Raw genomic sequence first — 26,947 nt, 5'->3', positions numbered from 1 at the left:
CAGGCCCGGCTTTAAATGCGCCCAAAGGCCACACAGCAAGGCGGAGAGCCAGGGCTTGTGTGAGGACAGCTGTGCGAGGGGCTCCGCATTGTTGGTCACATCCTCTTCTCTCTCTCCAGGGGAGGGCCCCAAGGCTCACATCCGGAAGCTGGCCGAGTGCATCCGCTGGTCTTACGGTGCCGGGATCGTCCTCAGGCTCGGCAACATCGCCCGGCTGGAGCTGAATTACTGTGTCCCCATGGGCGTGCAGAAGGGGGACAGGTAGGTCTTAGGGGTTCTTCTCCCAGGTGCATTGCACCGTCTAGCAATTCCGTTTTGTTGCAAACATGGTCAATCGTTTTATCGGTGCCTTTAAGAATCCAGGTTGGAGTAGAAACGGAATAGTCTGCAAAACCATGAAAGCAAATTGTTCTCCGTTGGGTTTTTCTCTATCCAGTTTGGAGGAAAAATGTGACGTGTCCCCTCCCCCCCATTCTTGTTGCACTCTCTGTCGCCAAGTCGTGGGGGCCCTCCCCAGGTCCGGTCAGAGGAATCGAGGAGGCATTATGGATCCTGCTTGTTAAAAATGGAATGAGGTATTTCTGGTGGGTGACTTTACAGGCCAGGAATTCAGAGTTGGAGGGGACAAGGCTCTGCTCCTGGCCACAGAGGACTCATTGCCCAGAGCCCGCTCTTGGGAGCAGAGGGGCCTGCCAGCCTGGACTTTCTCCCGCAGTCCTCATACTGAGCAAGATTTGCAAAATATGGCCTGAGGTCATTTACAGTTACAGAAATTCCATTTCTTGGTTTATCTGGCATCCGTTGTATACATTTTGAGAAATGCGGAAGCAGTGCCTGGATCCGTATCAGGTGGGGCCGCCCTGACAGAGCACCGCACGCTGGGGGCCCGACCTACAGATGCGTGTGTCTCACTGTTCTGGAGGCTCCAAGTCCGGGACCAGGGTCCCGGCCAGTCCGGCTCCTGGTGAGGGCTCTCTTCCCAGCATCCTAACGTGTCCTTACCTGGCGAAGAGAGAGCGAGCTAGCTCTCTGATGCCTCTTCTGATAAGGACAGGGACCCCCCTCCCCCGTGGGGACCCCACCCTCATAGCATCATCTGAATCGAATGAACCTCTCGAGGCCTCACCTCCGAATACCGTGTCATGGTCCGGCTTTCACACGCGCGTCCCGGGGGCGCGTCGGCCTCCTGCCCGTTCCTCCCTCGTCACGTTCACGCTAACGCAGTCCGGGCTCTAGGCTGTGTTTTTTTCCTTTCGGCGTTCTGTCTACACTTACGTGGCCACCACGCGGTGGTGCTGGCCGAGTCACAGCCCGAGTCTCAAGCGGGACGTTGGAGTTCGTTCTCACTGGAAGAAGAGCGGTGCTGCTTCTCCCGCCGTCTCCTGCTTCGGTGTGGTACGTGGTGGTGCCTTTACCGGGGGCTGCTTCAGCGGCTTTTAAGGAAGCACCAGCTCTTTGGTGCAGCTCGGGAATCTGTCGTCCAGAATCCTTATGGTGACGCAGTCCCTGGCAGAGTCCTGGTCTCTCTACCCGGGAGGCTGATTCTGGCCGCCGGGCTGCCCTGGCTCCCAGGGACGTCCGCGCTGCCGCCCCCAGCCACTACTCTGATCGCGGTCCACTCCCCTCCACCCGGCACCTGTTCTCCGCACCGCGCCAGAGCTGGAAAGGGTCTGGGTGCACGGACTGTCTGTGCGGGAGCCCAGCTATCCACGCGGGGTCACAGCTCAGCCGTTCTGTGGCTGTGTGACCCAGGGCGAGTGACTCAACCCCTCTGGGTCTCAGTTTTCTTGCCCAGAGAATGGGCACTCACGGCCACGCCTGAATGAATCCTTGCGCGGGAAGCCCTTAGAATGGTGCGCAGCGTTTTGTCGGTAGATATTGGTGCCCGCTCGTATTGTGGCTCCTGGCAGACTCACTGGGGCCTTTTTCACTAAGGAAGCCAAGCGCGTTCCCTTCGGAGACATTGTCCCTCTGCTTCTGCTTTGGCTGCCCCTGGCTGTGTTTGAGATGCGCCACAGATGGGATGTCGTTTCCCGGTTTCAGAGATAATGACGTGAAAACGGGCGTTTTTCTCCTAGAGCAAGGTTTGCACATTAGGTAACTTTGTAGCAGATTCCACACACGTTTACAGTCCCCGGTAAGTGAGTGGAGTGTGGCAGGCTGCGATCTGTGAGGCCGTGTTCCCACCGCAGGAGACAGTGTGGGTCTCCCTGGCCCACCCCACTGGGTGCTAAGTGGGAGCATCAGAGGGGCGGGTGTCCCCAGGATGAAGTCAGGTGTGGGTGCCGAAGCCCCAGGAGCAGGCGCTTCTCAAATCATAACGTGCCCCTGGCTCCGCAAGGGCTCTCGGAAAGGCAGACCCTCCCGGGTGTGGAGTGACCTGCAGACACTGTTGCGCTCCTCGGAGAGACTGATGCTTGTGGACCAGCCCCCCTCGGAGGGAGACCGACCCGGGTCCCTTCTGAGAGCAGTTACAGCGTTCGGTGGAGGGACGGCAATCATTCGCATTGACTGTGAGGCCCCCGGCTAAGCCCTTGACACCATTCTGGAAGCCTCCCAGCCGCTCTGTGCAGGGGAGGGTGTTCCCCTCTTGCAGACGAGGACAGCAGCCTCGGTGGGGTCCGCGGTCCGCTCGGCAGCAGGACCAGGCCTGCTTGAGGCCGGACCTTGTGCCTTTGCCTCCGCACCAACACCGCGCGAGCACCAGCACCAACACCAGCACCAGCACCTCCCTCTCCTGGGAGCCTGGACGTGGGCATGCGGTGCTCCTCAGAGCCCCACGCCGCTCTCTCTGCGCCTCGGGCGTTCGCTGCGGGAAGAGAAAAGCCCTCTCCTCCGTGCTTCTCTTCTGGGAAGATCTTCCTCGGACTTGAATTCTGTACGCGCTTTCCTGTCTCAGAGATTGTACAGGCTGTTTCCACGACGATCGATCCATTTGGGTTAACTGTGTCAGTGTTAGTGCAAGCTATGTAAGTAAATGCATTCTAACTATTTTTTATTACAAAGAAAACTTCAGTGCCTGTGGCTTTATAGCCGTGGCTGTCGTGTCTGTATCACGGAATGATTGTCGACCACGGAGAACTGACCACTCCCTCTCAGCCGGTTTCCAGAGAGCAGCAGACGTGGGGCTGCAGGCCCAGCCCTGCCCTGTCCCGGTGTGTCCCCCTGCCCATGTGACTTGGGGCACCTCCCTGGGGCTGGGGGCCTCCTGTCCTTCAGCTCAGCCGCGGCTGCTGTCCCCATGGCTGCAGTGTTGTTCCAGGCCACTGGATGTCGCTGTGCTCCGAGGATCGCTGCCCCGCTCCGGAGCCCCGCGTCTTTCCCCTGGTTCACGGAGTCCTTGCGGGGAGCGCTTGCTTCCGCTCACCTGTCAGCTTTGCTCTCTCTAAACGGGAAGAATCTGTTTCAGAGACGAATTTCAGATGCGGCTTGCTCTGGAAGGAGGAAGCTTGCCGTGCACGCAGTATTTCAAGGCCAGAACACAAGGAAGCCCCTCCTCCCCTCCAGCCGGGCTCTGCTCTGTGACCCCGACCGTGCTGCTTGCGCAGATGCCTTTTGTGCCCAGCGTCCCCCACGCAGGGTCCGCCTGGTTATCCCGCATGTGAAACTTGGATGACTCCATGCGTGGCTGTGTTTGAAGCGTCATCATCGGACTGGGAATTGTGTGACGTTTGGGTGACATCGTGAGAATTTGATCTTCATTTTGGAAATCAGGCAGTGGTGGGACAGGATTACGTGTGTGAGACCCGCCTGGGGATCCCCCCGCTCGTAACGCAGACACACGATTAGGATTTCAGACCTTTCCACGAGCGGAGAGAGCTCTGGAGTGCGGGCTGCATTTCGTGCTGCGGGGGTTGGCGGCAGGCACCGGTGTCTGAGCCCTGACCGGGTTCTCTCAGCCAGGCTCACTGACGGCGGCCCTGGAGGCGCAGGGGTGAGCGAGGCGGGTCCTGAGAGCCACTCACTCTAGGAAGCGGGAGATGAGAAAGAGACTCATCTCGCCTGGGGAGGGTGTGTGAGGGCTTCCCCGGGGGAGGTGGTTTCTGGGCTGGGGATTTGCAGGGGCAGGCGCTCCAGGCCACCGAGCCGCCCAGCCCAGCGCATAAGCCCGGAATGCCAGGGACTGTCATTCTGCAGGAGCAGAAGGGAGTTCGGGGAGGGAGCCGCTTGGTCCCGGCCGCTGCCCTCTTCATCCTCTTTGGCCTTTTCACTTGGGGCACATGCACAAGGCCAGTGAGTTCTGGCCCCCATCTGCCTTGTCCGCTGCCGTGGTCCCTGGACGGCACCTGGTGTCCCCGTGTGACTGCCGAGGGGCCATGCTCAGGTCTGAGGGCTCAGCAGTGGGAGGGTGCCGGTGGGACCCTCACAGAGACCGCTATGGTGGCCGTTGTGGTGTGGAGCGGGAGGCAGGGGGCTGCTGGCAGGGGCTCCAGGGTGCACACAGCCAGGCCTGTTGGGACCCTACTGGAGGGAGGGGACCCCGGGGAGACCCAGACGACCTAACTCTGAGGTAGACCCACGACAGGACACATGTTTTGGTGACGCTGTCTCAGTGGTATCAGCCTGTGACACGCTGTTGTGTTCTCAGTGGGCGCCTGCTTTTCCGGCACGGGCAGGGATGCAGGCGTGGACCCCTGTTACGGACCCAGTGGTATGCAGTAGAGAAATCATTTAGATTCGAGCAGAACCTGTACAAACACAGCCCTGACTTTAGCTGTAGGTCTTTGCCTGTCGGAGGACATTGGTGTGCTTTGCCGCCGTCACCAAGGGCCTGCCACCGTCCTGACGGGGGCCCTCCTCGTGCCGTTGGCCAGAGAGCACCTTGGTCCCTCAGGGGGTCCTGGTGATGGGGACAGTGGTCCGCCTCGAATCTCTTCATAGATCAGGGGTTTTATTCACTCACTTACAGGGCGAAAAAGAGAAACTTCTTGCAGGTGTTCATACTCTAAACCCTGACACTGGGCAAGGGCACAGGGGTTATGCCAACAAAGTTATCAACTTTCCTTTCAACGTAGGAACAATTCTTTTTTTTTTTCTTTTCTTAATTTTTAAGTAATCTCTGCCCCAGTGTGGGGCTTGAACTCACAACCCCCAAGATCAAGATCGCATGCTCCACTGACTGAGCCAGCCAGGCACCCCTGAAGGAACCAGTCTGGCTGTCCAGTTTTTCTGGAAATTTACCCCAGCTGGCACAAACACTGTTCTGCAGATGCACGGTCGGCTGCTGTTGGGATTCAGAATAGCAGTTGCCATGAAGCGTAGGCCTCCTGGCGCTGATGACCCCGGACCAGGCCCCCCGTCACACGTCTGGCCGCCGTGCAGGCCCTGGGCACAGCCTCCAGGAGGGCAGAGGGGCGCAGCCGGGCAGGAGTCTGCCCTCCACCCCGCGCTGTGCTTCTCCGCCCGCCGCGCACCTGCGTTGCTGTGGCGTCAGCAGGACGGGTGTTGGCTGCGGCCCGGGGACTCCTCTTCTAGGGGTGGCCGGGCTATGGCCTGGGCCTTCATGGGGATAGGAGCCTGCAGGTGCCCTGGTGTCTGGGCACAGGGGCCTGCTGTCGTCCTCCTGCTGGCACAGGGGCCTCGCCCCTCTTCCTCCGTGCTCTCGGAACGCGGGCTCGGTGGTTCGTCAGCAGCACATGGAGGAAGACCCACAGAGTAAAACCTGTAGAGCGTCAGCTTGTCCCAGGATCATGAGCAGCGTGACTCCTCTGCACCCGTCCTTTTCCCGGGTCAGGAGCAGGTTCTGAGAAGTGGCAGGGGCAGCCCTGCTGGGCTGCGGATGCTGCTGTGGTCTTTAGCCGCGGGACCCTCCTAAGGTCTGGGCCGGCTCGAGCTCTCCACCCTCCCTGCGCCCCTTCCCTCCTCCCCATTTCTCCTGCTCCGTCTTCGCCTCCTGCACCCTCCCTGCTCTGCGTCCTCCCGACCTCCCCGTCCGCCCCGCCCCCTCCTCCGTCCTCCTATCTCTGCCTCCTGTCCTCCTGCTCCCTGTGCCTCCCCGTCCTCCCCGACCCCACTGTGTGCTATACTTCGCCACGTGCCTTCCACAGCCACCTGTGTTCCTTCCAGCCAGGACACCTCTTGTGCCCGCTCCGCTCTGCACAGAAAGTCCCTCACAACTTGCTCCTTGCCTGGCAGCCTTAGAAACCGCACAAAGCCATTTCCCCTCAGGGCTTTTACTGTTCATGTCGTTTCTGCCTTGGCTCCTTCATTTCCTTTTGCCACTTGGGTCAGAACTGGGGGACCGGAAAGGAGGGGGAGGGGCCGTGAGGGGGGTCTGTGTTTTTAGCCTCCGGAAGCTGGTTCTTAAGGCAGCAGGGGAGGAGGCTGCAGGGCTTGCGGGCGGGGTGGGGCAGCCGCAGAGGAGGGCCGGAGTTGGGCGCCGCCTAGAGTGGCCGAGTCCACGAAGGCTTGTGCAGGCGGCAGGAGGAGAGGTGCCGGGGATGGATGCGTTGTGATGACGGGCGTGCGCATTGATTGTCTGCCCTTTGCTTTTTTAGGATATGTGACGGTGTCCAGTTTGGAGCCGGGATCAGGTTCCTGTAGCTGCCGCGCACGCTCGGGGCCGCGGACCTTCTCGCCGAGGAACCGTGTCCGCGCCGTTCTTTGTAGCCCTCGTGGGAAACCACACCAATAAATTTTAAAGACAAACACTCAGAGACACCGTGGGTATGATTTGCTTTCCGCAGCTCTGTGTCCCACGCTGGCTTTTCTGGAGGACCGCGTGGGGGGGGGGGGACATTCAAAGTTGCCCCCGGCTATTCACGTGGACAGGCGCGCCGGGCGGTCCCGTCGCATGGCGCCCCGGTTGCTTTCCCTCCCAGGCTCCTGGAGCCTCCTCTACTGGTTCCCGCGCACTAGAAGCCCCCAGCCGCGCCCCAGGGGAAGCCCGGGCGCTGGTGGAGGGCGAGGGCTCTGCTGATGCCAGGGGGGAGCGCGCTGGTGGGTGCCGCAGCCGCGGTTCCGGGGGCTGGAGCCCTTTAAATGCACGCGGGTGGTGTGGAAGAGTCATGTGGCACGTTGGGGACACTGAGGCAGAGACAAAATAGGTGTTCTTTAGAGGTAGTAGCATTAGTGAGATGCGTACACCAGCTGCCCGGCGCTGCTCAGCCTACCCCAAACCTAGAGCTTAGAACAACACGAACCAACCGGCATGTGGTCTGGAGGCCCGAGCTCCTGACTGAGCCTCACAGGAATCCGTGTCCGCAGCACCGTGGTCCTTCTGGAGCCTCCAGGGGAGAATCCGTTCCTCGGACTTCCGGCCTCCAGGGGCTCCCGTGTCCGTGGCTCCCAGTCCTGTCCTCTATTTTCTAAGCCAGCTGGGGTTCATCTTCCGGTCTCTGTCTCTGCTTCTTGCCTCCCCAGTGCGTTTTCAGACCCTCGTGAGTGCGTTGGGCGCTCCTGGCCAGCCCAGCTCCTGTATTTTAAGATCAGCAACCTCAGGTCTGTCGGTGACCTCAATTCCCCCTTGTTGTGTTACGTGATGGCCACAGGTTCCAGGAATTAGAACACGGACATCTTTGGGGGGACCTGTTACTCCCCTGCACATACCTTGTATTTCTCAAAGGGATATTCTCAGGATATACTTAATTAGTCACATGAAAAAAAATTTTTTTGGAAGTTAAACCTCCTTCGAATTCTTCTGAAATGTCCAGGGCTGCAGATGGTGCCCAGGAGCGTTTTCCTAGTGGGTTTTCCCTCTCTGAGCTCCTGTCCCTTGCAGTCCTCCCTGTAATCAAGTGAGCTTGGGTTTCAGGAGCCGCTTGAGACCAAGGCCCCCTCCCGTCCCAGGCCAAGCTCTCAGGCCCCCCAGGGACTGTCTTGCTCCCATTTCCTATGGGAACTCTGCGGATTTTGCAAGAATGTGTAAGAAGCAGCAGTTTTGCCTTTCTCATAAGTTGGGAATGTGGGGAAATACGCTTTTTCCCCTGAGTTATTTTATTGTTTATAGTCTCACATTTATGCCTTGGACAAAATGGGAGGCCTGTGCCCTAACACTGTCATGTTCGGACTGTAAATTAAGTAAAACCCGAAGAATTCTCTCCAACACTGTGACCTGTGAGACCCGGTCTCCCGAGCCAGCGGAGAGCCCGAGAAGTGAGTTTTGGAAGCCTGCAGGACCCACCCAGCCCTGCCCAGGCTGCCGCCCCGGCTCCTCCGTGAGATCGCCCCAGGCCCGGCGGTGTCGGCCGCACACCCTCCGCAAGGGGGAATGGAAGTGGGTGGCAGTGGGAAGTCTGCCCGGTCCCAGGTGGGATTCGGTGGGCAGACAGGAGCATGAGCAAACGCTTCACGGAGTGCTTCCCAGGAAAGGCCAGAAACCAGGCGAGTTCCGTTGCAGGAAGCAGTATTTCAGGCTGTCGGCGATGGTGGAGAAGAAACGTGAAAAGCTAACGAGCCCCTCCAGAGTACCGCCCTGCCTCGGGGAACCTTTGCATCCTCGTGCCACTCCGTTTTTCTGTGACTCCCTGCGTGTCTGGGACCGGAACCGAGCGGGGTAAGTTTCATGCGGGCCACGAAGCCCAACTTCTCTGTCCGGACCGAGACCGCAGCTGCTTTCCCCAGAGGCCACCTGCCGCCGTTTGTGAGGAGGAGACTGACCTCAGGGAGCCCGATTTTCACGGGAGGCAAAGCCATGTCCTCCATTACCATGAACTTGTGTCTGTGCACACAGCGAATGACCTCTACCGGCAGCTTCCTGGGCAGCCTGCTCACTGGGCAGGGCGAGCGGCTCTGTGGGGCTGACAGTCCAGCCAGGGAGCAGGCTGTCCTGCCAAGTGCCAGCGTTCCTGGGCCAGGGGACAGCCGGCAGCCCGCACCAGGGAGCCTCTGCCACCGGCACCTCGGGTCACATGCCCCCTTGCAGCTTCCAGCAGAGGCCCTGCCTTCCTCACACACGCGTCTCCTCCAGCTAAGAATTCTCTTTAGTTTGCGGGTTTGCTTTCTTTTTTTAAAGATCATATAAACTCACCTTTGGGACAGTTAGATGTGTTCAACTACAGTCTGCATTCAGAGGTCCCCAGAGAACAGAGGATTCCTGAGCCCGGAAAACGGGAGCCAGACAGCTACGCTTTATTACTTTATTTTGATATTTATTTTGTCTAAAGTAGGCTCCATACGCATCGTGGGGCTTGAACCCGGGACCCCAAAATCGAGAGTCACGTGCTCTATCCACTGAGCCAGCCAGGCGCCCCAGGAGAGCCGGGTTTTAAATGAAGTGTTTAAGATCAGGCGGCCGTCCCCAAAATTCACATCTGTAGCGTCTCTTAAAAAACTGGGTCTAACAACACGCCCAGGGCGGGGCCTTCGGCTGGTGTCCAGGCACCCCCACCCCCACCCGTCTCCCCCAGGCAGGCCTTCTCTCTCCTCTGCGCTTCCTGCCTTTGGCCCATCAGGAGGGGAAGCAGGGCTGGGGAGGAGGCAAGTCTTCTGGGGGCCACTGTCAGGGGGGACAGACGGTGAGCCCCAGGTCGGGGCCGGGCTCCAGCTGTGCAGGCTGTTCCCCAAATCCCCTTCTGTCCTCGGGGCCTCTGGTCACATTCTGGAGGGGATTTGGGTGGTTCACCTGTCTGCGTCGGAGAGCGCGGTCCTAGCCGGCTGCCTGCCGCCCGCCCGGGGGTTTCTCCCGTCCTTCCTCTGCCCCAGCTAAGTGCCAGCCCACGGGTCGCACCACAGACTGCGTCGTCTGTTGAGCCGTCGGTCCAAGGAGTGGACAGTAGGCACTGGCTTGCCGTTCAGCTCTGCGGCCAGCCAGATCTGATCTGGCTTCTTCAGCACTAGGCATGACACTCGCAGACATGTCTAAAGCCATCAGGTCCCACTCGCAGGTGGGGACACAGCCAATGAGCTCCATCGTGTAACCCCTGAAAGCTTGTTCACAGCATCCAAAATGGGAGCCCCGGGAACGGCATATAAATTCCTTTGTGTCCTTTTTTTTGTTTTTTTGTTTTTTCTTTTGCACTGATCTTGCTGGATGATTGTTAAGTCTAACAGCAGTTCTCAAACTGTTTGGTCTCAGGACCCCCTCGCACTGTCAAAAATTGCAGAGGAATCCCAGAGAGATTTTGCTCATGTGGTGGATACTAATACTTAACACGCGGGGTATGGAAACTCAGAATTTTATTTTATTTTTTTAAAGGTTTATGTATCTATTTGAGAGAGAGAGAGAGAGAGGACACTTTTAAGCAGGGGGAGGGAGGGAGAGACTCTCAGTCAGACTCCTCCCTGAGCTTTGTGCCTGACACAGGGCTCAATCCCAGGACCCCAAGATCATGACCTGAGCAAAATCAAGAGTCAGGCGCTCAACCAATGGGGTCACGCAGGCGTCCCTGGAAATTGAGAATTTTAAATACATATTATTTTCTTTAACAATAACATACCAGGAGTGCCTAGGAGGGTACTAACCCTAACCCGAACCCGAACCCTAACGCTAACCCACACTCAGCATGGAGCCCACTTAAAAAATAAACAAACACATAAAAATAAAATAAAAAATAAACGTATTCCTCGCTAACATAAGTAACACTTTATGAAGAATGTATTTCCCGAAGAGATTTGGTGAGGCGAGCGGCATCGTTTAGCAATGCTGCAAATCCCTTGACTATCTGTCTTCGAAACACAGATTCTCCCACCAGCCTCTGCCTTCAATGTCTTTCGGGTGAGGTCGTTGAAAGGCCGTGAGGGAATCTGTCCCCTGTGGGCAGGTGTCTGGAAAAGAGGACAGTATTCTAATAGCCTTTTCAGGGTACTGTCACTATTCTTTGCTATTTCACCAAAACTCAGGACGTGACAGTTTTTTACAGATTAGTACCAGTTTAGAAGCAAACACCTCAGTGACTTTTCATAACTTCCCACAGATACACTAAATCCACGAGTTCACCCGGCGCCGTGACTGGATCTTTTCTCCCCAGGCTTGATTTTATGACAACGTCTTGCCCTGGTCCTTTGGGAAATCCTGGTTCACCAAGTTAAGCAAATCTTCCAAATACTGGCCCATGTCATGATCACATGAAATAAAAAGATCACGTGTAATTTTTTAAAGATTTTTATTTTATTTGACAGAGATCACAAGCAGGTGGGTGGGTGGGGGAAGCAGGCTCCCCGCTGAACAGAGAGCCCGAGGCGGGGCTCAATCCCAGGACCCTGGGATCATGACCTGAGCCGGAGGCAGAGGCTTCGCCCACTGAGCCGCCCAGGCGCCCCAAGATCACGTGTATTAATGTCACTCCTTTCCTCAGAAAAACCCTCACATGTCGTGAAGTGCCGAGCCCGCGGTGCTGGATACAAGTCCCCCCAAGTGGCCAGTTCTCCCGTGGACGCTCTCGTGTCCTCATTGACAGCAAACAGCTGTCAGTTGCTTTCCCGGAGGAAACCCCCTTCATTCATTTTCAAGGAAATGTCCACCAGATACCCAAGGCCGAGTCACCCGTCATGGTGCGGCGGGTCCTGCCCGAGCCCCAGCCCCGTAGTACGTTCCCCGAGCGGACCGTGCCTCGGCGTGCAAGCTCTCGGCGGGGCTGAGCTCTAAGGGAACCAGCCTTCTCCACTTTGCTGAGGCCGCACGGGCAGGAGCACAGTGACCACTAGGAGGCGCCCTCCTCCGGCACCAGCACTGCTACCCACTGCAGCTCTGGCACCAGGAGAGCCAATGTCCCCGTGAGCCAAGTCACTCAGTAATATCTTGGTCGTAGGAAAATCCGTTTGACCTCACAGACCCTGGGAGTCTCAGGGACTGCCAGGGGCCTGTGGACCACGCACCCATCTCTCACTGTCCGAAGCCTGTGATTTCAGACTGCGGGGTCCCCCCCAGACAGCATGGTGGTGTCAGCTGTAGCCTCATGCTGGGGACGCCAGCAATGTGAGAGCCTCCAGACGGACCTGAAGAGGAGGGACAGCTGGGAATGACAAACCCTCTTAGCATCAGATAGAAATCATGTCCCCTCCCCGCCCTCAGACTGCTCTTGTGGTGGAAACTGTGTAGCAGGAAATGGATGTAAGGGGCTTGGTGCGCCGCTGGAGCTGAAGGCGGAAGCCCCGGTTGCGCTGGGGGTGGAGTTGGTATGGGAGGGGGCCGGGGGTGGGGAAGGGGAGGGGAGGCCGGTGGACTCTGCCTTGGGCTGTAGATGTGATCCAGAGGACAGTGCGTGAGCAGGGAAAAAATGGGAGTCTTTTCTGTATTGGTATTTCTTAGAAGTGCCGTAAAGCAAAAACATAACAGTATGAAATTGGAATGAAATGTCCACGTCTTAACGTCCACACTTAGAGCTCCAGTCTGAGATGTGAGCTGTGGGAAGCTGTCCTAGCCCTGCTGTCCCGGGGTCAAGCCAGCTGTCCCGGCTTGGCAAATGAACCACGCTTGCTGGAGTGGGGTTGACGGTCATCCGGACAGCTTGTCCCCACGCCCGAGTTGTGACTTTCTACGTGGCATCTTTGTGACAAGTGAATTACTGGATTCCTCTGCCAAATCATTAGATAACTTTAAGAACAAAGAACGTTCGTGCAGAAGATTCAGCATTATCTGGCCGGGAAAATAAACAGTAATCAGTTTTGGAAAAGAAAACACATTCTGTGACTCTGGACAAGCTGAAAATTACAGCCTCTCTGCCCGGTTTTTATTTCTATTTTTTTCTTCCCCTTTTCAATCAATTAGTTTCTAATGGAGGAAGCGTTTCCCACATTCATCACTAGATAGATGCGCCGGTCAGTTAGAATCACTGACTTCGGATGGTTGCGAGAATAGCAAGCCCGTAGCCATCCATCACTGCGGAGGAGAAGGTGACCTCATATGGGGTCAGAGACCCAGAGACAATTGCTTCGATCTTATTATCATACCCAGAAATTACTGCTCATTGAAGTGTAATTTCCCTGAAATACTAAAGCAGACAGAGCTGCTGCTAGAAATATTACAACAATAAAGAGACCGCGTATGGCCTTGACTTTGAGCACGAGGGATGGAAACTGACATGCTATCCTCTCCGGAGCAGGGGTGGAGGGTGGCTTGGAATTTCCCGAAACGTTACCATGGCGGGTAAAGGTTAAACAGGGCTCATCCCTAAGCGGTGATCCAGACTCCTGGGCACCGGGCACCCCCAGGAACCAGCCAGAGCCGCCCCGCCGGCAAGAACCACCCCAGTCTGCCCTGCCTCAGTGCTCAGCGCTGCCCCAGGGGCCTCGGTGCCTCTCTGTCTGAACACAGCCTCCCGCTGCTCCTCTGCACAAGTGCGGGGAACAGCAACCTGGCTCAGACTGGAAGAGCACGGCTTGGGAGTCGGAGCCTAGGCCGTCTGGAAACTCTCTCCTGTCACTTCTGCTCACTCACTCACACCTTGCACGCGCAGCTGTGAGGGCTGGACCAGGTGCCTTCAATTCGAATGTATTCGATCTGTTTCCCGGGAAACTCCTCCTGGCGCGGTCCTTCCCAGCCCTCAGCGTCTGGAGAAGGGCTTATCTCTTTCTATGTCATTCTCCCCTCAGAGAGCAGAAGAAAATGAGCACCCCCACTTCTCTGGACCTTGGTAACCGAAAAACCCCCAAACAAACAAACAAAACCACAATCAAACTCGATATTGCCCTGGACATCTCTATCGGTCACAGAGTGGCAGAGCCAAAGGCAGTCCAGGGGCTAAGACGCCCCCTGCCGGCCCTGGGCACCCCGGGAAAGGCACCAGCCCGCGGGTTTGTCGCCGGAAGCTGGGGGGTGACCCTCTTGACCTTGCACAAGGCGGCTCCTCTGGGTTCCGCTCAGTTTCCCCTTGCTGAGCTGATGCTGCCCCCCGTCTTCTGACTCAGCCAGAACTGGCAAAAGGGTTAAGCATTCTGAAATGAATTTTAAGGAAAATGAGGCACCGTTGGCCCAAAAGGATTCTAAAAATAGATGATTGATTCAGAAAGGATCTTGGTGCTGCGTCTCACTCATCACACATCCCCCCCGCTGACCTCCTCAGGAGCTTTGAAAATTCCGAAAATCTTTATTTGCAATAAAGGTGAAAACACGCCACAGCTCTTTAAAAATCAATGGTGATATTTTTAAAATAAAGTTTCCATTTTACAGTTTTCGATTTTTATATGTGAATGTGAAAGATCGTGCAGAGTTCCCACTTACCCCCGTGCCCAGCTTCTATTATTAACGATTTCTGTTAGTCTGAGTACCTTTGCTACAATTAAGGAACCGATTAATTAGTTAATATATTGTTTTTAACTAAAGTCTCTACTCAGATTTCCTTAGTTTCTTCCTCACGATTAATTAGTTAGTATATTGTTTTTAACTAAAGTCTCTACTCAGATTTCCTTAGTTTCTTCCTCACGATTAATTAGTTAATATATTGTTTTTAACTAAAGTCTCTACTCAGATTTCCTTAGTTTCTTCCTCACGTCCTTTTCCGGCCCAGGAGCCCATCCAAGATCCCCCGTCACACTGAGCCATCCCGTCTCCTTAGGCTCCTCCTGGCTGTGACAGTTTCCCAGACTTGCCTTGCTTTGGCAGCCCTGACATTTTCAAGGAGCGCTGGGCAGGTAGACGGGGGAGGAAGACCACAGAGGTCAAAGTCCCCTTCCCGTCCTATAGCCCGGGACATGCCCCCCGCCGTGATGTTGACCACCGTCACCCGGCTAAGGTTTGTCTGCAAGGCAGGCTTCTGGAAGATTACTTTAAAAGGAAAACTTGGGTAAAACAGGGAAGGTGTGTATTGTCTGGTGATTTAAGTCTCCTTGGAACAGAGACCTCGGGAACGGAAATGCAGGGCAGCCTGGAGAGCAGTGGCGTCGGTTTGACCCCAAACAGACCTAAGAGGGTCGGTAGATGCGGGAATGCACAGGTCCCTTTCATCAGCATGGCCTCCAGACCAGACAGCTCGCAAGTGGGGCTGCTGGTGGCTGTGGGTGCCTGGATGATTCTGGAAGGCCACAGTAATGGCAGCGGGGAGTCGGGAGACAAGATCGTGGGGCCTGGCGCACCCAAGATCACAGGGGCCTGGCGCACCAGGCCGCGCCCGGATGGATGAAGGTGGGGAGGGCGGTGGTGAGACTGGGTTTACTGGATACGAGGTCTTACCTAGGGCCAGGTGGGGCATGGGGAGGCGTGAACGCAGGCTTTCTGCGGGGGAGGGCTGCAGCGAAGGAGATGTGGAGGAGGCAGAGCTGACCCTCCAGGCAGGGTCGTGGGTCTGGGGACAGAAGCCCCCGGTGACGCCCCACGTCCCTGCCCCGGGGGCCGAGTGAATTCACCAAGGATGGCAGGCCGGTCTCCGAGCCGCACTCCGGAGAAGTGCAGTCTCCCTCGGGCCCCGCTCTGCCCGCTCTGCGCTGGGTGAGAAATGCAGAGTCTCGGGCCCAGCCCTGCCCACCTCCGCCAGGACCTGCGCTTCCTGAAGCTCCCAGGTGACCCACATGGGCCTGGAGGTTCCAACCAACTGGGCTCTGGGACCCGAAGCCGACTCCCCCACGGCACACAGCCGCTGGTGGGCCCCCGTGCCCCGCGTAGCAGAGGACCCCGGAACGGGGCTGGCGACAGTGAAGCTTTGTCCCTATTTCCATGTCACGCCATCCTCTCCTGTGTCCGTTGTCACCGAACCTGTCACCGGGGCCGAGTGTACGAGGAGGAACCTTAATTTGCCCTGATCAATAAAAGCTCTTCTGCCTGGGAGCAGACATCCCTGTCACCGCCAAGTGGCTGAACCTGCTGTCATTAATCATTTGCCTTAAATTCATTCATTCATTCATTCATTCATTCAGCAAACGCTGAGCTCCTGGTGTGTGCAAAGCTCTGATGTGGGCTGCAAAGGCAGAGACACTGTTGCCCGTGAGGGGGTGGCAGGGAGCACAGGCAAGTGGGCGGGCAGGAGGCCGTGATGGGGCAGCTGCGGTGCCCGGGTGAGCTGCGGTGACTTTGCCTAAGGGAGGGTGGTTGTCCCCGGCCTTGCTCTGCAGGTTAGCCGGGAGGGCCCGTCCACAGCTCCCTCCAGCACCACCACTGCAGGCCTCATTTCTGTGGCCTTCCTCACCTCCGTCCTTCTCCTCCCGTCGTGGTCCCTGGTGCACACATCTTCTGCTCTTTCTTTGCCAAGGGCCAGCCCTCTGCCGCCTCCCGGGGACTGTCACTCACACAGTTCTTCCTTCCTTGTCGGCTCTATCCGTCTCACCTTCCTGTCACCTCCCTCCGCAGGAAAGCCTTAGTCTCACCCTCACCTTAAGGCTGTCCTTTTCAGTGTCTTAAATTACCTTTTCTTTCGGGACTTGATTTCCTTTAGGTCTTAGGCCCAAGATTAAAAAAAAATATATATATATTTTATATATTATATTATTATATTATATATTTTATTATATATAATATATTATTTATATATATATATATATATATGGTAAAAATATATATATAAGCTACGACTTAAAATTGCAACCATGTAAAAGTGTGTGGCTCAGTGGCCTGGAGTCCATGCAGAGCGTTGTGCACCTGTCACCACCAACGGTCTTGATCCTCCAAAACCGAAACTCCGCCCCCGCTCCACTGTCAGTCCCCACCCCCTCCCGCAGGCCCTGGTGACCACCGTTCCACCTTTCATCTCTCTGACGGGGACTCCCCTAGGGACTTGATGGGAGTGGAAGCTCACAGGGCTTGTCCTTTTGTGTCGGGCTCATTTCATGGAGCGTGACGTCCTTGGGGTTCATCCGTGTCGTGGGACGTGTCCGCATCTCACGTATACATGCCTGGATCGACCACGCTGTGTGTCTCCGATCACTGGCCGGTGGGTCGCTGGGTTGTTTTCACCCTCAGAGAAAGGCTTCTGGGACTCATCACTGATTCACTGAATATCCACTCTGGGCGGTGCTTCTAGAGCAGCAACGCTCGTTTTGCATTTTTCTTTCAGATTCCATGAAAATGACAACGTTCCCTTGTCAAAAAATGTTTGCACAGGACAGACTCTGTATCTCATGAACCCCGAGTTCAAGGGCCCGTGCTCTGCTGCCCACCTGGCGCTTCTGGCAAAAATATTAAGATCCGTGATTTAATAGCTCTTTATACGTAAACATTCAACTAGCACTACAGGCTGAATCGAATTTTCAAGCCTTGCGTCTTCCCGATTTCCCTCCATGCGGAATTTTGACAGTCTAAAGATCCCTTGCCGCACAGAGTGGAGCTCCACGTTCTAACACGCTCTGGATTCAAGAGCCTTCTTTGCTCCCAGCGGCTCGGCTCCCACCACACTCAGCCTCGAACCCGCAGGAGGCGCGCCAGGTGCATAATCAGGAACACACTTGACCCTGCGAGAGAAGAGCTTGAACGAGTGGCTGGTGAATGGCCCTGTTCTGAACGGGCGCTCATTCTCCGCCTGAAGACCCACTTTCTCAATCAAGGCGTATTCTAATTAGTCCTCAAATCAGTTTTCTCCTCGCTCTACATAAACATCAATTTGTTGGTTTTACGTACTGCCGGGGAGAAAAGCAAAGTTCCCATCAGTCGTTCCCCCTTTGACAGAGTATTTGGAGATTAAAGGGTGAGCTTCCGAACAGGCTTATTTATACCTAAACCGCACGTATGTGTGCACACATGTATGTAAAATACACACACGTATGTGGGCTTTCCATATGCTAATTTGATTCCCTTGCCATTAGTGTGTAAGCGCCACTGAGCAGGTGTTTGGGTCCTTTTCAGTGTTTCACAAGATCTGGAATTCTGCTTTTCCTCTTAACGCCACACCGCAGACACACACACACACACACACCCCAGGAAGACAGCTCCTCCCTGTTCATAAAACGTTGAGTGCGGCCGGACTCCGCCACGATTTACATAATCACAGATGCACATTTTTGTGGTTCCTGTTTTCCAAAAAGGCAAGCCATGTTGCAATGTCCTTCTACCTTACATAATTGTACAGAGAGTTTTATAGAAAAAGATACATAAGAAGTGGGATTGTTACCCACCCACTCTTGGAAGGGCTGTGGTAATAATGCATTTTGGAACACAAGGAAGGATTTTGTAGGCTTACTTCCTCCGAGTTCGAAACAACAGGATCTGAATCCCGGTCAGCTTCTAAACGCTGATTTTGGTGGTCCCATCCTCATTACCGCTGCTACGGCTTTCTGGCAAAACGTGCGGTAAAGTGAAATTCAGTTTTTGCACAGTCGGCTCTGAAGTCTGGCCCGATGCCTGTCTTTGGATGGCCTGTGAGCAAAGAAATGGTTTACGCTGTAAGTGTTTTGAAAAAAAGATCAAAAGAAGACTCTTTTGTGACAAGTGAAAGTGATGTGAAATGTAAATTTCTGTGCCCACAAATAAAGTTTTATTGGCACACAGCCACACGCGCCTGCGGATGTATGTCTCGTCTGTGGCTGCTTTCAGGCTGAAACAGCAAAGCTGAGCAGTCGTGACAGGCTGTATGGCCTGCAAAGTTGAACATGTCCATGGACTGGCCACTTACAGACCCCTGCCCGGCACCACCGTCTTTCCCGGCTCCAGTGATGTCCTCAGGATGGGCTGTGGCCGTGGCGTCTGCTTCCTCCAGCTGCCTGGAGAAGGCTTACTGCGCCAGAGTGCCCCGCCCTCCCTTCACCGTCCTCCCCACCACCCGAAGCGCAGCTCTCATTCCCTCACTGCTCCCAAGACCGGTGGGAGGAGGATAGCAACGCCTTTCATTGCGCGGCAGGTGATACATAGATGGCAAATTAATGGTGAAAGAAATTCAGACTAAGGTGTGAATGTCTAACGAGCCTTGCCTCTGCTCTCCCAGCCATATAAAAGGTAACGGCATTTTTCAAGGATCTTGTCCTCTAAAAGCTTGGGGGGAAGTCTTGGGGGCATAACCTCTTAGAGTGCTTCACCAATTCTCCTCCATGGAAGGAATCAATAACTCGGTGCCAACCTCTCACAATCATCTACAAACCATTTTTAGGAACAAAGAGCACATGTAGTTTAATTTGCCTACTATGCAAACTCACGACTCAGAGGAGTTGCTAATAAATGGAAACCCAACTTCCCTTGTCTCAAGCTTGCTGATGTTTCCAAAATCACGGAGTAAGCGGCTGCTGATCACGGCCGTCCGTGATTCATGTTTTGCTCGCATGTGGTATGGGAGAAAGGGTTATCGCCACAATTTTTTAAATTCCAGGCAAGTGTGGTCATCTTTTCACGCTCCTAGCAGCTACGGTGCAAATCACACAACCGTCTCCTGCCAGGCTGCTCCAGGAGCAAACTACTTAAATAGCATTGTCCACAAGATGACTTTAGACACGATGAGCACAGCGGGTTTGGCAGTGCTGCCCCCCTGTGCCATAAGATCGTACCCAGAGCAACACCTGGCGCGGGGGCGTGGGAGGCGGGATACAGCGCTTCCTCATCACTGAATTCATTCTTTCCCTTGCTTTTCCACACACACTCGTGACTCTCCCACAGCTGTCAGAGGTTTGAAAATGAGCAACTCACGGAAACATTTCACAGGCTCTGTCCGCACCCTAGGACGTGCTCCCTATCCTCTCCCCAAGAGCTCAGGGCTGGTTCTTTTAATTTTTTTCTGAAAGACATCACTTCTTTTGAAATCAGAGAAAGCAGGCAGCTTCAAAACCTTCTCTCTGTGCTTACGGAGCCTCGGGCTGTAAGAGGAAGAGGCTCGTTGATAAGGAACAGACCCCGAAGCAGGCACGGTAAAGGACTCAAATCATCCTGTCGAGAAGTAACATTTCTTTACTTTTTCTTTCTTTCTTGTTTTTTTAAAGATTTTATATATTTACTTGACAGGAGAGATCACAAGTAGGCAGAGAGGCAGGCAGAGAGAGAGAGGGGGAAGCAGGCTCCCCACTGAGCAGAGAGCCCGATGCGGGGCTCGATCCCAGGCCCCTGAGATCATGACCTGAGCCGAAGGCAGAGGCTTTAACCCACTGAGCCACCCAGGCGCCCCTATGTACTTTCTTCTCCCCAAGACTTTGCGGAGGTGTCATGGGTATACAGGGAAATGCGCAAATGCTCCGCGGACAGGTCTACACCCGAGTGACTACCACCCAGGCCAACTCATGGACCATTTGCATCACCCCGTGCTTCCTGGTGCCCATACCCAGGCAAGATCTTCTCCTGCTGGGGGGAGCCGCTCTCAGCATAGGAAGGAGGTCACCTGTTTTTGAACTTCAAACACATGGATGCACCCCGTGTGCACTCTGGCCTCTCCACGTGACATTTTTAAGATACGTCCCCTCGGTCATTCTTTTTGATCGCTCCGTAGTATTGCATCATACAAACGCTTTCTGCATTCTCCTAACTCGTTACTTTTAAGGCTCTTTGTTGTTAGGACAGATTACATCTGCGTGCATTGCCCCGTGTGCCTGTCCCTTTATGGGAAAGACAGCAAGATCGGCAGGCATGCGCGTGATGGGGTTGATCGAGAGCACGTGGCGTGGGGCTCAGTGTGCGGCCAGGAATTACGGCCCGCGCTCGTGAGATGTTTGTTCCTTGTCCGTCATTAAGCGTATAAGGAACTGGCCTTTTTGGAAGCCACACTTCAAACCCAAAATCAAGTGGTTTTCTTCTCTAGGGGCAGCGGCCCATAATCTGATTTTCCTAATTATTCCCCAATGTAAAGTGTGCGCAGAGCGACGGTGGGGGCTATCCTTCTGTAGTGTGCTAAGACGTGGAAGGCGGAGTTGATGAGGACAGGAGCGAAGGTCCCACTTCAGCTTCTTGTTAAATTATCTTTTTAATTAAAAACCAACACTTCCTAATCTTCAAGTGTATATTGATGTTTCCTGCTCTATAAACCGATCTGGAAAGTCGTTTTGGTTAGACGACCGTGGAGGGAACACTGTGTAAAATCCCCACGAGCCAGGCCAGTAAGCGAGGAGAATTTGGGGGGGGGGTTGTACCATTGTCCCTCCTTCATCTAGCCCAGAAAAAAATATAAATAAATCAGTCCACAGCCATCAAGTCAGTGTTTGACCTGCTGTCTGAGATGCACACGAGACAAGCCATTGCAACTCACACAGTAATTTAAGATAATCTTCAGGGGCCTGGGTGGCTCAGTGGGTTAAAGCCTCTGCCTTTGACTCAGGTCATGATCTCAGAGTCCTGGGATCGCTTCCCCCTCTCTCTCTCTCTGCCTGCCTCTCTACCTACTTGTGATCTCTCTCTCTGTGTCAAATAAATAAATAAAATCTTAAAAAAAAAAAAAGATAATCTTCAAAGCTGCCTTTAATACGAGATCATCCCCTTCTCCAGCCCAGAACGTGCGAGGGACAAACAGTGTGTGTGAATGCACACATTGTCGCTCTGCAGAAAAGGGAGTGATTGTAAACTTAACCAAGAAGTCGTTGCTTTGCAGGGATTTCTTGGTAATATATGATCATGTTTCTATACAAACAATTTCTACGGCATGCTAAGAACCCCGCGGTCACGTAAGGCCCAGTGGAGCTCCTCGAGGAACTGGGAATCACTTGGTTGTGGTGAGTAGTCCTGCTTGAAACAGGTGGACATTGTCAGGCACAGGTGTGTTCTAGAGAAATTTGTTCATGGGTGTAATGATGTTTTTAAAAGGAGGATTCCACACGTCTCTGTGCTGTTCATAGGAGCCGTTAAAAAGGGAAGATTCTAAGTTCTGTGCATTTGCTGGAAAGTTGGACGCACTGATGAACTATTCAAACAACTGATTACTGGTGGGGACGGGCACAGGACTGTCCCTCTGCTGCCAGTTCTGCGGGCCCAGGAGCATGGCTCTGCCCTGTTTCCCTTCCCACGCTACCTTTCCGCCACCCCCCTCGGCCGGGGCCTGTGGCTGTGCTGAGGGCCGCCAGAGGGAGAGGGTGTCTGTGGGCCTCCCAAGGCAGTGTGTGTCCTTCTTTAAACGGTCGGTTCTGTGCATCGCTTCTCAAAGGGGCCAGAGACCCCCGCCTTCGATGACAGCATCCCTCCAGGATCGAGAGCACCGTTTAGCCGAACTGTGCCACTGGGATGTCAATAACCCAGTTGGCAACCTTTCTGTGTTTCCCCCAGTCTGGCTAGACACACCCCCAGTGGGGCCTTCCAAAGCCTCAGAGACCTCTGGCCCTCCGCTGTCTCTGACCCCGGCATCCAAATATTTTCCAAATGTCGTGGTTTGCAGCCCTCAAAGCTCACTGTTGTCTGTCCTTTCCCTCTGGTACCACTTGGGTACTTGGCCTTGGAGACTCGGGGCTGGCCTGTTTCAGGAGCTTCTGAATTGCTCTCTGACCCTGGCTTTTGCTTCCATCCACCCTCGGCATCAATCCAACAGGTCAGGCCTCTGCTCAGACCCTCTCAGAGCCTTGGGGGGCTCCGAATGGGGCATAGTCGTGCTCTTCCCCACCCCAGATGCTCAAACCACACCAGGCCATGTGCCTTTTTTCTTGTCCCTTCACAACCCCGGGTGCCTGTCTTCACTCCGCGTTCTCTCCCTGTCCCTCTCCCCTTGGTCTGCTGCGTCTTCTCTCCCTTTACTGCACAACGGCCAAGGGTGATTTTACCCCATCCCAGGTCAGATGGCTCTACCCCCGCAAGCCTCCTCTCCCCCACCTCACTGGGTTCCTAACTGTATGGCCCGTGAGTCCTGTGTCACTGCAGGTTGCATGTGCTGTCCTGGAGGGCAAGTCTTTGTCCCTGTGGTCTGTGCACCCCCAGCGGGAGGACAGGGCTTGGCACCCACTGAACTTGGCTGAACGGTGCGGGAGTTAGTGTGGTGGGCCCTGAGCGGGCAGAGAGGAGAACGTTCACCCTTGAGCCACATTTGGGACCCAGACTCTCCTGTCCTTCCCAGGGCACCCGCAGTCTCAGCCTGACCCCACCCCTCAGCCCTGGCCCAGGGGGAAACAGCCTTAAGTCTTCTGACTCCTAGTCTTCCACCTGCGTCTCCCGGGATCTGTTCATGTCCCTCCTAAGTCACCCAGGGCCTGGAACTAGTACCACAGGCTCCCGCCTTACTCCTCCCCCCACGGTCCTGGTGTCTGCCACATCAAATAGGTACACCCAAACCTGATCGCATCATCCCAACCAGAAAATCCTTTCTCCGCTGGGCTTCCAGCATCTACAAGGCCCGCCTGGCCCTCTTTCCCCTTCTGCCCTCTCTGAAGCCTGGGCCCTGTCCCCTCTAGTTGCGCTCTTCTCTCTGCCTGAACACCCGGCCCTGAATCCAGGCCAGCCCGGCTCCTGGGCCTTCACATCACCTCTTGGGAAACACCCGGGGCTCCCCGTGCAAGTGTTCGCAGGACGCCCAGGGGCCGGCAGGGCCCTCCACACCGCCGCTTCTTAAGAGCGGGGGCCGTTCACGGGGGTTCCCCCGGCCCCAGGCCCGGTTCTGGGCAGAAGCTCAACAAGTGAAATGACCCATCCCTGCGGTTCCTTGACGCACGTCGTCGCGCTCCCCGCAGGAGCCTTGGCACCGTCCCCGGAGCCCGCGGGCGCAGGGCTCTAACGTGTAGGACGAAAGGTCGCAGGGAGCCGGGGGGGGGGCGGTCCCACGCGGCCCTCGGGACCGAGCCCCTTCACTTCTCGGGGCGGGAGGGAGAGGACGCGGTCCCGGGGGGTGAAAGTGGCAGAGCCGGGACCGCGCGCATCACCTCGGCGGTGGCGGCGGCGGCGGCTCCAGGGCCGGGGGCGGGCGCGGGGCGGGGGCGGGCGCTGGGGCCGCGCCCCGCGGGCCCCTCCCCGGGCGGCCGAGCGGGCGGCGGCGGCGACCCGGGAGGCTCCCACACGCGCTGCGCCCGCCGCTGTCCCCCGCGCCGCCCATGTCCTCCGCGCCGCTGCGCTCGCCCACCCCGCGGCCCTACAGGATGAAGAAGGACGAGTCGTTCCTGGGCAAGCTCGGCGGCACGCTGGCGAGGAAGAAGAAGGCCAAGGAGGGTGAGTGCGCCGGCCGCCGGCCTGCAGCCGCGCAGGCGTCCCCGAGCCTGGCCGGGACCACGCGTCCCCGCGCGCAGGCGCCCCCGCGCCCCGTGGGGTGGCTCCCCGCCCCGCGCCAGCGGCCCCCGCGTCCCCGCCCCCTCCGGGCCCCGCGCGCGCGCGTCCCCGAGCTCTGCCGGGACCACGCGTCCCCGCCCGGCCTCGCCGGGGTGAGTCCCTGGCTTGCGCGCTCGGGTCCCCGCCAGCCCCCAACCCTGCCGACCCCGCGCGGCGCGCCGCCGTGACCTTCGGGAGCGCCCTTGACCCTCGCTCCTTCCTCCTGCCCAGACCTTTAAACACTGGCGGGGAGTCTTCGCGGCCCTGCCGCCCCCTCCCGGGCGGTTTGCAGATGGCCGCTAGTGCGGAAGGGGGCCTTGGAGCGAGAGCCCGGGTCGCCCCCTCCCCCGCGCCCCCGCCCGCCGGAGTCGCGGTTGGCTCAGCCCCGCTGGAGAGCAGCCCCGCCTGCGGGCCCACTGCCCTCAGCCCTGCGTGTGACCCTCCTCGTGCTGAGCATTTGCTGGCCACTTCGGGCTGGCTGGGCACGGGCCAGGGGCCGGGTTGGTGTTTTGGGGGCGGGAGCCCCTGCAGGGGACTCGGCCCTCGCCCTGGAGCCGGGAGGAAGGAAAGGGGTGCAGCGAGTGCGGGCCACGGCCGGGGTGGGGGCGGGGGCGCCGCGACGGCGGGCGGCAGAGCTCCGCTCCCACTTCTGTGCTTGGGAAAATCATTCTGAAGAACTACCTGCCTCCTTTTACAGTTCTAAAGTTTTCTCAGAGTTGCAAGGGCCGGAACTTCTGCACCACTGTGTGTGTTTTAAATACCCCGCTGTTGGCTGCCTCTTTGAGGACCGCATTCCTGAATTTTCCCCTTTGTTCAAGCCGGGAGATTCCTCCCCTGGGGCGGATTCCGGATGGGTCTGGGTGAGTCCTGCTTGGGAGGAAGGAGGAGCGGAAGAGGCCGCGGAGATAAGGCAGGTGGGGGAGAAGGCCAGGCCTCAGGCCGCTGTCGGGGAAGAAGGGGCTGGGAGAGGGATGTATGGACTGGTTTCCTGAAACCACGGAGGCTGACACGCCCCAGAAAGTCTCCTGGTAGCTCCAGGTTGAGTGAACCCCAAGGATGCATACCCGCGGGGACATCCGATCTCCATTCATCTCTCTAAGGGACCTGCGAGTTTCTAGGGATGCGTGGGGAAGTGCATAGCCCCATGCATTCTCCTTGGGGATTTTTATGGGGGGGGGGGAGGTGTGTACCCTGGCATCTCCCATCAGGGAAGCTTTCACCGAATGACTTGAATGACTTGATTCGGTTCCCTGTGGGTAGGGCCTTGTCAACCTTTTGGGGCTTCCAGACATCCCAGAACAAATTGGCCATTCCGCTTTCGCAAGCCTTACGTTACAATTTAAGGGCCCAAACTGGCGTATATTTGTTTCCTATCAAATGGTAAATGACAGTCACTCTTTTGTGTCATTCCTGCCGCCTCGGTGATGTGTGTTGTCAGCTGTTGCGATGTCGCCCTCACTACAAGTCATTTCGGGTCCCCTTGGGGACTTGGAACAATTACGGACAGAAATGCCGCTTCCCCTGTCCCAGTTTGTTCGGCCTGCGGAGAAGGGATGCGGGCCAGGCTCCTGCCTTCCGGGAACGCGGCGCCGGCTGAGACGAGCCCACGGACCAGAGCATGAGGATCCCAAGCGCTCTGAGGAATTTGCGAAAGTGTAGGCGGGTCGAGAACGGCCCAGAGCAGGTCACACTTCACTTGGGATCAGAAGGAACTGGTGAAAGAAGTCTGTCACTGACTAGCACGGCGGCGGAATGTTCTGGACTGTCATGGCTTTTTATGGGTGCCGTTTGTGCCCTTGGAATACGAAGAACGCGTGCCTGAATAATGGGCTGGGCCCAAAGTGAAATGCTTCTTGTCTTTGGTTCTAGGAGCTCGTGGGTGTCTAGGGCGTTGTGGGCCAGTCTGGTCCGACTGGTGCACCGGGAATCCCGGTACCAGAGCATCCTGGGAAGAACATTGGGGACGTGAAGACAGCAGAAGGGCCAAGATGCTTGCCGTTGTGCTGTTGCTTTTGTGCGTGAGTTAGCCGGCTCCCCAGGCCTCGGTTCTCAAAGTTCGGTGCCTGGCCTGCTTGGGGTTCCCCCATATAAACAGAAGGCCGAAAACCCCTAAATGGGCTCAGATGCAGGAGTGGGGTGGGGGTTTGGAGGCTGGGCTGGGAAGGGCTTCCCGCTGGTCTTCTGGGAAGTGGGCAGCAGAGAGGCAGAGGCTGGCTGATGAGGCCCTAAAACAGAGAGTTGTCAGCCCTCCAGCAGCCCTGCTGCCTTGGCTGCCTGCCCTCCTGAGCTCTGTGCTCTTGGCACAGTCTGTGAGGCGGGGCGGGGCCCGGCCCCCATGGGCTGACCCGCATTTGCCTACCCCCGAACATCAGGAAGAGGGTGGGTGCTCAGAGGTCGCTGGGTGCTGTCAGGTGCCGTGGGGTTTCGTTTTCCTTTTTGTTAGAAGGTTGACAGTGAGTTGGGGAGCCTGGGCGGTGGTGAGGCCCCAGTAAGGGAGGGTGTGAAGATTCAGGGAGGTCAGGGATTCGGGGAGCCTGCGGGGCTTGGACTCCACCCGGATCGGCAGAACTCGTGGTTGTGACAGGGCACGGAGGGACACGTGGGGTGAACGTCCCGTCATCTTCAGGCGAGGTCGTTTTAGGAAATGCGTTGCCCTGGGCTTTGGAGGAACCAGTGCAGGAAGAGCGCGTGGCTGAATTTGCGGCGTGATTCAGGCTGACAGGCTCCGGGAGGGAACCACTTCGGGTCACGTGGTGGCCTGCTTCAGAAAACAGAACTGTGACTAACTGCGGATGTCGGAAAAGGGTGGGAAGAGCGCTTAACAAGCCCACGGCTCCCCCAGAAGGCCTGGGGACTTCGCAGAGCAACTTACTAAAAGCTGGTTTGCACAGACTCCTCTCGCCGGGTCCTCCTCATGACCTCGGATGGAAGGCCCCAGAGATCCAGCAGGCCTGGAGGTGGGGCCAGGGGCACCCCAGGTGCTGCAGCTGCCCTGTCAAGTCTCCCTAGAGGGGGGCAACCAGCCTGGCC

The 26,947-nt window shown here is 56.5% G+C and overlaps 2 protein-coding genes across 5 annotated transcripts in view; both read left to right on the top strand.

Annotated features, from left to right (window-relative positions):
* SAMM50 (SAMM50 sorting and assembly machinery component) overlaps positions 1-6,650 on the top strand; it is a 33,997-nt gene extending 27,347 nt beyond the window's left edge. The window contains exons 14-15 of one of the 3 annotated variants that reach the window (XR_014313760.1): positions 120-1,395; positions 6,498-6,650. Coding sequence is in view for 1 of the 3 variants with exons in the window: in XM_082738692.1 (XP_082594818.1) it covers positions 120-261; positions 6,498-6,543 (188 nt within the window). In the remaining 2 variants the exon portion in view is untranslated. Of the gene's footprint in view, positions 1-119; positions 1,396-2,341; positions 3,008-6,497 lie in introns of those variants that run through there. The other 2 variants (XR_014313761.1, XM_082738692.1) reach the window with 2 other exon arrangements.
* Positions 6,651-23,606: 16,956 nt separating this feature from the next.
* Positions 23,607-26,947, top strand: part of PARVB (parvin beta) — a 101,040-nt gene continuing 97,699 nt past the window's right edge. The window contains exon 1 of one of the 2 annotated variants that reach the window (XM_082739664.1): positions 23,607-23,821. In XM_082739664.1, the coding sequence (XP_082595790.1) occupies positions 23,707-23,821 (115 nt within the window). In that variant the 5' untranslated portion in view covers positions 23,607-23,706. Of the gene's footprint in view, positions 23,822-24,498; positions 24,778-26,947 lie in introns of those variants that run through there. The other variant, XM_082739667.1, reaches the window with a different exon arrangement.

The sequence above is a fragment of the Mustela nivalis genome (genome assembly GCF_964662115.1).
Source record: "Mustela nivalis genome assembly, chromosome: 7".
NCBI classification, from domain to species: domain Eukaryota; kingdom Metazoa; phylum Chordata; class Mammalia; order Carnivora; family Mustelidae; genus Mustela; species Mustela nivalis.
Note: the sequence above shows the minus strand (reverse complement) of the source record. Positions and strands in the feature narration are given on the sequence as shown.